Source organism: Telopea speciosissima, chromosome 3, assembly GCF_018873765.1.
Source record: "Telopea speciosissima isolate NSW1024214 ecotype Mountain lineage chromosome 3, Tspe_v1, whole genome shotgun sequence".
NCBI classification, from domain to species: domain Eukaryota; kingdom Viridiplantae; phylum Streptophyta; class Magnoliopsida; order Proteales; family Proteaceae; genus Telopea; species Telopea speciosissima.
In genome coordinates, this window is record NC_057918.1 from 61870422 (window position 1) to 61881321 (window position 10900).

The following is a 10900-nucleotide window of genomic DNA, read 5'->3' on the forward strand; positions in this document are numbered from 1 at the left end:
TCAGTTTAGTCTGCAAATCACATCTAAATCCTAATGTCCATTTACAATCTAATCCTTCATTACCATTTTAGACTAATTATTGCAGAAATGGCAGTATCTGTTTAATCTCGTAGACTTCTTTTTGTATAGAACATTAAGAAAAATTAATGATTCTATTAATCTTCAAATCCTACAGAACTCAGTTTCACAAAAGTGTTGGATTTCTACTATTCAAACGTAAGAAATCTCCACAAGATAAGAGAAATGGAGATAATCGAGGGCTTTTTTATCTTTTTTTTATACAGAAATCTGTCCCTTTCAGTGGGTTGCAGCTTGGATCTTGATCGTAAGTCGTAACCGAAGGGCATTAAAAAGATACACTGAATCTGCCAAACAATTCGGCAATCTAATTAGACGTATAATCTCAGCTAACTCATGCTCTCGCGTGATAAAGCTCACTTAAATCCAAATCTCCTATAACTAAGAGCTCTGGAAATGGGTATCTCTGCAATGCTAGTAATAGAGAGGAGGACAAAGTGGGTAGAAAGGTGTATAGTCAACAGACCACAAACGGAAAAAGATAATGGAAGAAAAGGTTAAAAGTTAAAATGGCTTTATGGTGTCAGGGCCGAGGAAGGTAGGGAGTCGAGGCAAGGCACGGTGGGTAGTGGTACTGTTGGAGTAAAGAACATGTTCATTGTTGAGTCCTCATGGTCATGGTCGGAGAAAACGCCCTTCACGTGGCTCTGCCGATTGTGCAGGAGCTGTGCTACCCTTTTGGTTTCTGTTGCTTTTGGAGCGCAAAAACTCTTTCTAGTCTCCATTGCTCATCTGGGTTACTCAAACTCTTGCTCTGGTAAGCCTTTAAGCATCATCCTTAGTGTTCCTTTTCGTTTCTGATGAGCTTTTAGTGTAAAGCTTTAGCAAATACTAGCAATGGATCATTAGGGATATGGAGATTTGATGGTGCTTCATTTCTTGTCCTTTTCCATGTATTAGAGGAAGTAGTGTGATGGTGTGAATCTCCTAGATGCTTTGTTCTTGAAGTTACATTAGTTCTATTTCTAGAGTTGCATTGTTTCTCTTCACAAAGCTTGGATATTTCAGTGCAGATCTGCTAGTAGCTAGGGATAGAACGGAATCCACTGTAGATCAGCTCTTTTAAAAGATGGTTCAAGATAATGGGAAGTGCTGGAGTACTTCGAAGGTTTTCTCTTACTTTTCTATCTCTATTTCACAGATCCATATATTTTTAACATGATAATGAGGTGAACAGAACACTTCCCTTTTGAAAAAATTTACTTGGACACCCTTCTGTTTGTGAAAAAGCCTGCTTTGGTTTTCACCAAAGAGCAACTATTGTTTTATGCTTTACTAGATGCTTTACTAACCTTATCTGAGGTTAATATCTGGAAATTACACTATTTGCATTTCAGAAGGATTCTTGGAAGGGGATGTTGCTGTTAGCTTATCAGAGTCTTGGTGTGGTCTATGGGGACTTGAGTATCTCCCCTCTGTATGTTTACAAGAGTACATTTGCAGAAGACATTCAACATTCAGACACAAATGAAGAGATTTTTGGAGTTCTTTCTTTTATCTTCTGGACCTTAACTCTTGTTCCTCTGTTCAAGTATGTATTTGTGGTTCTTCGAGCTGATGACAATGGAGAAGGTAAGCACTTGCTTTGAATAGTGCTATTAGTATTTTCTATAGAGTATATTATTCACCAATCAAATTTGAATTTTGTGCATATTTTACAGGTGGCACTTTTGCTCTGTATTCTTTGATATGTAGGCATGCCAAAGTAAGCCTTCTGCCCAACAGGCAGGTTGCAGATGAAGCAGTGTCTACTTACAAACTAGAATCCCCTCCTGAGACCAAAAAATACTCAAGGGTCAAAGTTCTGCTTGAGAAGCACAAGTCGTTGCACACTGCTTTGCTAGTCCTAGTTCTGCTTGGTACTTGTATGGTAATTGGAGATGGAGTGCTCACTCCAGTCATTTCTGGTATTCTTCTTGCCTGAAATTTGAACTTTTCTTTATCTCTATTTCCCTCAGTTTTAAGATTGACCATTTTCTTCTTTGTCCAGTTTTCTCTGCTGTGTCAGGCGTTGAGTTATCAATGTCCAAGGAACACCATCAGTGTAATCTTCTTGGCCTTTATTCTAGATATTGTCTTGATTACTGATCCTAATCAACCATTTTCAATCAATTGGTATTTCATAGGTTCTCAAGTGAGATAATAATCCCATTTGCTGATCTCATACTATGGAATGTGTGCTCTAGAAAATCTGTGAAAAGAAAATGAATGGATACATCATGATATAAATATCACAACTACTGAAACAGAACCATGAATTACAATGGAAGAAAAGAGGACCGGGTATGCTGCTTTTCCAGCTCAATGTGAAATTACTTTTCAGAATAATATAAGCTCTACCTAGTAGTGGTTGCGGGTTCGAGTTGGGAAACAACCTCACCGTGAGCAGGGGTGCTGCATACATTATGACCCTCCCCAGACTCCACAGTGTCGGGAGCCGCATGCACTGGGTACATCCTTTTTATAAGCTCTTCCATTGTTGACCAGGGGTAACCAATATGTTTCTTTTGATTCTTCTCTGATGCTTTCTCTGCATCAGATTGCCACCTGTTTTTGAGCTCTGGTTATGTTATAGTAACCAACGAAAAATGTGTTACACAGCTTTTCTTTGCAGTATACCTACATCAAACCATGTTATTTCTTCGGTCAACTTAATTTTACAGATTTATGGACAATATATGTAATCAATGAGTCAAGAGATTGATGTGGTGTGGTGTACGTTGTCAAAAATTTATAATAGGGTCCATTTGGTCATGATGGACAAGTAAGAATATGTTCTGAAATTGGCTATATCTAGAAGAAGTGAAGAACTGACCAAATTGTCCGATTAATGACCTAAAATGCTTCTGGATAGCCAAAGATGTTCTCTTTCCAAGTCATCGATTCAAATTTTCCTATGTTGCGGAATCAGTTAACTGGAAATTTTGTTGTAGGTATATAAAGAGCCACTTTTTGAGTATCCATTAGGTTGCATTTGGTTATCAACTGGAATGAAATAATTTCATTTTGAAATCCCATGTTATTTGAGCAGATGAGGTGATGCTTTAGAAGAACTCATCTCAAGTCTTGACTAGATTGATAGTATTAACAAAAAAGGAAGGAAATGAGAAAAGTTTTTAGCAAGTGAATCCACTTCCATTGTTTTTCCACATTCTGGTGATGACTCTGGTTGAGTCTATGTTCTTATTCACTGAGATGGTGGAAACCAAAGTGAAATGGTTTATTTATCTTCAGTAATTCGAGTGACCAATAGAGAGAAGCAGAGATGCTTTCTGCATTCTATCCTTAAATGTATCTGAGATTGTGTCTGTGTTTGCAGTTGCAGTGGTTCCAATTACTTGCTTCATATTAGTTTGTCTATTTGCCCTGCAACACTACGGCACACATCGACTTGGATTCTTTTTTGCTCCAGTTGTATTGACTTGGCTACTTTTGATTAGTACCCTTGGCTTATACAACATAATCCGGTGGAACCCACATGTTTATCAAGCTCTTTCCCCATATTACATGTACAAGTTCTTGAAGAAGACAAGGAAAAGTGGCTGGATGTCTTTGGGTGGAATTTTATTGTGCATAACAGGTAATATTTGATAATGCATGGCCAGAAATCCATATTGTATGCTGTATCATTTGGTGAAAGCTAAGATAAGTCTTTCAAAATAATAATAATAATAATTATAAATCACCTAAGCCTTATCCTAACTACTAAGGAATAGTTCACTAATCCTGTTCTGCCATTCCACACTATCGATGACCGTAACTTTTGTTATGTAATCCCCTAGCATCAGGTCAAAACAGCATATTTTCAGTATTCATGCAAAAATCGCTAGGTTGAAGGTTTTAGTTCCAGCACAGAATCTGACTCTGCTCTCCCTTATGCAGGATTGGGAATGTTGAGTTTTATGTCTAGTATTCTGTAGTGATCCACATAGGCCTTTGGATGGCCCAGTATGGAGGAGTGATTTGATTCAGATTGAAGGAACTAAAAGAGCCAGGGCCAAACCTAAAGTGACCTTAGGAGAAGTGGTGAGAAAAGACATGCATAGCTTAGGCCTTGTATCAAGTATGACCTCGAATAGAGCTGATTGAAGGGAAAGGATCCATGTAGCCGATCCCTTTTAGTTGGGACAAGGCTGAGTTGTTGTTGTATTCTACAGTGGTCAACATAATTATTATTGGGCTTGTATATGTTTGGGTCGAGTTTTGGGTCCCTTACATGTACAAGGGCAAAATTGTAATTGTATGGGAGTAAGGCTTTTTAGGGTTTCCTATATATTCTCTTTGTGGAGAAAACCCTAGATAACAAGCAAAGGAGATCATAAAGTGAGGTGGAGAGTGGTGGAGAGAAAATTGTCTTAGTGAAAAATCTCTGATTCTCTCGCAGGTGGATGTAGGTATTCATGCCGAACCACATTAAATTCCTTGTGTTGTTCGTCCCCAACAGGGACCAGCAATAGCGCTGAATTTTTAAACTAAAAACAGCTGGTTTTTGTCATTTTTGACCAACAACCAGAAGTTCAATTTTTAATTAAAGTTGTCAACTACTCAAATTCTGGGCATTTTTCAAATGGAGCTTTTTTTTTAAGTAGTGTTTTGTTGTGGCTGCCGTCGAGAAATGTTGTACCCATGGATTCACTGCATATAGAAACTGTGATCTGCTGTTTAATGGTCCTAACTGGAACTATGCAGCTCGAAGATTCACCCAGCAGGTGATCATAGACATGCAATATAGGCATTGTTTAGACTGCTTTATTCATAGCAAGCTATTGAGAAGATGTTTCTCCACAATGCAGGCAATTTGTTTCCTGCATCCAGAATAAGGGCAACTATAAAAGAGGCTTTTATACTCTCCTTCATTTAGACTTTTTGAGATGAATTAAAAAGTCAGGAAAAAGAACATCTAACCGGTATTTATGATACCTTGTTTCCTATGCGGACCACTTAGGAAGGCCTTCCTGGGTGACCAAATATCTATCACATGGAAGCAGTTCAGTTATCGCCCAAATTTTGTTGATAGGTAGATCCCAAGGTCCCATGCTCACATATCAAATTTCAGCCCAAACGGAGTTTTCCAAATGCCAAAACTGAGCTTTGAAAATCAACACTATGGGAGAGTGCACAGTGGTCGGAGTACTGCAGATGTGCATGAGCATACATGGGGATGCATGCCGACACACAGGAGCATTTGATTGGATTAGGCTCTAGAATTTGATACGTGGCTAAGCCAGACTATCTCCTCTCTAGCCAACAGTTGGACTTGCTACCTCTTCTCTCCACATGACACAATGAGGGTAGGCTGCTGGAAGGCTTTCCTAAGTTGGCCGAGGTCATGTCTTTATTAAGTATCCCCAGTCTATCCCTTCAGGTGCCTTTTCCCCGCCCTTCCTACCCTTTGGATTTGTCAGCAGGAGTGCAGAGGGAGGAGGGATCCCTTATACCGGGGAGTGGTTTCATGAAGAATGGCACTCTGTAGCACTCTAGTCTGCATACAAGTTATTTTGCTACACTGCGTGTAGATTCTACATCAAGTCTATTAACTCAGACTAAAGATTTCCAATCAGAAAAAATTTGCTGGGAAATATAAAAAGGACTCGTAGAATCTTTTGATTTTCACCAATATGAAGAAATCAACAACTAATCACTTCAATATGATTTGTGATTTGCAGGATCAGAGGCAATGTTTGCTGATCTTGGCCATTTTACATACACTGCGATCCAGGTAAATTTTGTTACAAATATCTTCTATTTATCTGTATAGTAGGTTGTGTCTGTGTGTATTCCTGTACTTATTTTCACTAGTAATATCTCATACTTCAGTTTTTAATAACCTCCTCCCCCTGGATGGAAAATGGTTTTCACTTTCTCCAACTGTACAGATTGCTTTCACTTTTCTGGTTTATCCCGCTCTAATTTTAGCATACATGGGTCAAGCTGCTTACTTGTCTAGGCATCACAATATTGACACTAGCTATCAGATTGGCTTTTACGTCTCAGTTCCAGGTATTTTTTTTTTGTTCTTGATTATTACAATATTGTTTGAACTTGTCATCCTTTTTTCTTTTTTGTCTCAAAATAAAGTGACTTTACCAGCAGGTGGTGAGCATCAATTGACCATTCAGTAGCACTTGAGTGCCAATAATTAGCATTAGGATGCAACTTGGCAAGCATAGATAAAATTATGATAGACAAAATGGGGTGGGGGGAAGAAAGATAAACTTGTGTTGGGATGTACATGTATTAATTGCTAATGGATTTTTTGCCCCAGGTGGGGTGTAGCAAACAGAGCCATTTGAAATGATCATTTTGTAGTTTGATTTCATAAAATACTAACCGAGCCATTTCATAAGCATTGATGCTTGGGAATCCCTTACAGTTTGATACAGCACTCCTAACTGGTTCATGTCACTTCATGATCTAAAGATTTGAATCAACAAAACTGACTGGCAGGGTTTATCAACCGAGTGGGAACTAGTGATGGACATACTAACTTAAGTCATGCACTTTATGAGGATAATTACAGAGAAAGAATTATGAGGTCTTGAAAATTTTTATTGCAGAAAGTGTGAGGTGGCCAGTGCTTATAGTAGCCATTCTTGCTTCTGTGGTGGGAAGCCAAGCAATCATAAGCGGAACATTCTCTATCATCAACCAGAGCCAGTCACTGTGCTGCTTCCCAAGGGTGAAGGTTGTTCACACCTCTGATAAGATGCATGGTCAAATTTACATCCCTGAGATCAACTGGGTTCTCATGATCCTCTGCATTGCTGTCACCATTGGATTCAGAGACACAAAACACATGGGAAATGCATCAGGTACTTCACGCCTCACTAATATCTTAACTCCCATTATTTTTGCTTTCATATTCTAAATGCATTAGGTAGTAGGTTCTAGGAAGAACATTTCACTTTTAATTTATTTAATCATGTTATGAAACCTTACCTGCTACCTGTTGGAGCAATCGTAAGCACCCAATGTATCGGCAGTCAGGATCTTTTAGCATTTTTCTAATTTTTCTTCAAGATAAATTAAAAGTGAAATGTTCTTTCTAACATAGTCTGGAGATCCCACAAGAGATGCCTTTGTTGCATTTAATTTAATTTTATTTTTTTGGATGTTTATTTGCAGGTTTGGCAGTGATGACAGTGATGCTAGTTACCACATGCCTTACTTCTTTGGTGATTATACTCTGTTGGCACAAACCCCCTGTTATTGCTCTTGCATTCCTACTCTTCTTTGGCACTATTGAAGCCCTCTACTTCTCAGCTTCCCTTGTGAAGTTCCTTGAGGGGGCCTGGCTCCCTATCCTGCTGGCCCTAATCCTTATGACAATCATGTTTATTTGGCATTATGCCACCATCAAGAAATATGAGTTTGATCTCCAGAACAAGGTCTCCTTAGAGTGGCTCCTAGCCCTGGGTCCCAGCTTGGGTATTGCTCGAGTCCCCGGCATCGGCCTAGTATACACAAACCTCACTTCTGGAATACCTGCAAATTTCTCCCGCTTTGTCACCAATCTCCCTGCCTTCCACCGCATTCTTGTCTTCGTGTGTGTCAAATCTGTGACTGTACCTTATGTGCCCCCAGCAGAGCGTTATCTTGTGGGTCGTGTGGGTCCTCCAGCTCATAGGTCCTACAGGTGCATTGTGCGCTATGGATACAGAGATGTTCACCAGGACATTGATTCATTTGAGTCTGAGCTCATAGATAGGTTGGCTGATTTCATCCGTTATGATGGTAGGCAGACCAAAGCAACTAATCCATGTAGAGAAGATGATGGAACACATTCTAGTGACCCAACTGGAGAGTGTAGGTTAACAGTTATTGGCACAGTAGCATTCTCAGGCCAACCAGCTTATGAGATGGATGAAATTGTGAATCCAGAAAGCATATCGATTGGGCTCCAAACAGTAGAGAGTGTGACAGAAATCATAGAGATGGAGCCCGTTCGTGTTGAGAGAAGGGTAAGGTTTGCTGTTGACGATGATTGTGAAACCGATCTGCACTCTGGGATGGATATGCAAGTGCAGGAGGAGCAGGAAGAACTGGAGGAGTTGTGGGCAGCTAAAGAAGCAGGGGTAGCATTCATGCTTGGGCACTCTCATGTAAAAGCAAAGTATGGATCATCGCTGCTAAAGAGAGCAGCAATTGACCTGGGATACAATTTCCTAAGGAGGAATTGCCGAGGACCAGATGTGGCACTCAAGGTGCCACCAGTATCTCTTCTCGAGGTTGGGATGGTGTACGTCTTGTGAGCTGCACCTATATCTTGCTAGGCTGATTTTGCAGCTTTTAAATGAACCACTGTCATGTATTCAAGTAGAGATGGTGAATGCCTGGCTTCCGAGCACTGTGAGTGCCAACATGATTAAATTTTTACACAAAATATAACCCTCTTACTATTGTTGTAAATGGTTGAATACAAGTATACAACTGCAGAGGACTGTAGATGTGGAAAAGAGAAGCTTTCTGTTTGCAAATTGCTAGCAACTAGCTTCCCAATTGGATTCTGGCAAACTGTTCTTAAAGTCTTATTCTATGATCTAAACTATCCAATATATTGACTCTATCACAGGTAGTGGCTTTTATCACAATGGTTTTTGTGCTTTTTGCTAAGGATTAGAAAGACTTGTATTAAAATGAAGAAAAAATACAGAAGGAAAACTGGGAAACTGGGTATACCCAGGGAAAATAAAATTACAAAAAGGGACAATTGGATCCCACCTTTGGCAATGCCATCAACAGGACTATTGAGGATAAATATGTCTTTCTTCCTTTAGCGTCACATGTGTCACATGTGACAATTGCGGATGTGCTTAGATCTCAATGTGCTACACAATCTCCACATGTGATATGGAATGATATTATTTTTACCAACTTCAATATGGTATCCATAGCTACAAACGCTTTAACCCTGGTCGTTTCTTTTTTTTTTTTTTTTTTTTTTTTCTCTTCTTTTATCTCTCCTTAATTCACCATGACTGAAAGCTTTCTTTTTTCCACGGTGACCAGCGCTCTCCCACCTTTAGATAGCTTGCCGAGCTCGCCCTTCTCCCTTCCCAATGCTCATCATTATCTCTCCATCAAGTTAACCTCCAAGAACTTATATTGGCAGACCCAGGTTGAGCCTTTCCTCACTGGCCTTGATTTGTTTGGCCACCTTGATGGTACCACTATGTGCCCAATCGATCCCATTGTTGCTTCTCATTGGCGCCGTCAGGACTCCATGATCAAGAGCCTTCTTCTTGCCTCTCTCTTAGAAGAGGTATTTTCCCTGGTACTTGGCAAACATACCAGTTGTGAGATCTAGACAACCCTGTGCACTGCTTTTTGCTCTCCTTCTGAGAGTCGAATAATGTCTGTTGGCATGGCCCTGCAAGATCTGGAACAGAAGCCTGATGAATCCATCTCCCAATTCTTGCAACGTGCGAAGTCAATTGTTGCTGAACTCACTGCTGCCGGTCAGGTTCTTCGCCCCACTCAATTTAATCTTCATATTTTTCGTGGCTTGAAGTCAGAGTTTCGAGATATGGTGTCGGCTCTACTTACACGCACAGACCCTATTGAGTACAATGATCTCCATGCCATGTTGCTCAATCATGAGTTCCTCCATCGAACCTTCCTGACAAAGCTTGCTCTCTCTGAGCCGCCTACTACTGCTACTGTTCCATCTGCCAATACAGCCCAACACACGCCGAACAATGCAGATCTCTCCTCTTCCACTCGCGATGGCTGTGGTGGTAGAGGCCATGGTGGTTCTTTAGGTCCTTCTCATGGCCGTTTTTGGTGTACCATCTATCGTCGCACAAATTATAGCACAGATCGTTGTTTCTATCGTCAGCAATCGGGCATCCCTGCACCATCTCATCAACCATATACACCACCTGGCCCTTTCCCGACCACCCATTACACTTACCCTACCTCCAATCAGTCCTATGGCCACCCTAATCCGCCAAGTGGGTGTTCCGTATTAAACGGAAGGCCGATGGTAGCCTTGAGCGTTACAAGGCACGGTTAGTTGCCAAGGGTTTCCATCAACAACATGGGTTGGACTATGGTGAGACGTTTAGTCCAGTGGTTAAACCCACCACCATTCGCAGTGTCTCAAGGCTGGCCTATTCAGCAATTGGATGTGCACAATGCCTTCCTTCATGGCCGGCTCCAAGAGGAGGTTTATATGTCCCAACTGCCTGGTATTTTGGACCCAGGCCACCCTCACCATGTTTGCAAGCTTCACCGTTCTCTTTATGGCCTCAAACAGGCCCCTCATGAATGGTTTCAACGTCTTTCAAAATTTCTTATTCAACGTGGCTTCCATGGTTCCAAGACTGATACATCTCTCTTTATTAGGCGGCATGGTACGCATATATGCTACATTCTGATTTATGTTGACGATATTTTGGTCACCAACAGTGACTCCAATGAGGTGTCCCACATTCTCACACAACTCTCCTGTGAGTTCTCCATCAAAGACCTCGGGGATCTTCACTTTTTTCTAGGTATTGAAGCATTACCCCACTCAAAGGGTATCATCTTGTCTCAGTCTCAGTACATTTCTGACTTACTAAACCGTGTTGGTATGAGTGACTGCAAGACCGTTACCACCCCTATGTCCACTACTTTCAAGTGTTCTGATTCAGGGGGTGTTTCCATGCCAAACCCAACCGAATATCGGTCTATTGTTGGGGCCCTACAGTATGTCACTCTTACGCGGCCTGATGTCTCTTTTACCGTAAATCAGGCATCCAAGTTTATGCATTCTCCAACTGTTGAACACTGGAAGCTTGTGAAATGCATTCTGCGTTACCTGAAGAGAACCCACACT

General features: G+C 40.8%; 1 protein-coding gene across 2 annotated transcripts; it reads left to right on the forward strand.

Annotated features, from left to right (window-relative positions):
• Positions 1 to 1024: 1024 nt before the first annotated feature.
• Positions 1025 to 8555, forward strand: LOC122654266 (potassium transporter 2-like). 2 transcript variants are annotated; one of them, XM_043848273.1, is made up of 10 exons: positions 1025 to 1186; positions 1416 to 1650; positions 1740 to 1985; positions 2069 to 2122; positions 3398 to 3658; positions 5745 to 5797; positions 5955 to 6078; positions 6636 to 6890; positions 7204 to 8327; positions 8373 to 8555. In XM_043848273.1, the coding sequence occupies exons 1-10, from the start codon at positions 1148 to 1150 to the stop codon at positions 8373 to 8375; spliced, it is 2394 nt and encodes a 797-aa protein (XP_043704208.1). In that variant the 5' UTR covers positions 1025 to 1147; the 3' UTR covers positions 8376 to 8555. The 2 variants fall into 2 exon arrangements, with proteins under 2 accessions (XP_043704208.1, XP_043704207.1); XM_043848272.1 differs by having other exon boundaries at positions 1027 to 1186; positions 7204 to 8555.
• Positions 8556 to 10900: the final 2345 nt, after the last annotated feature.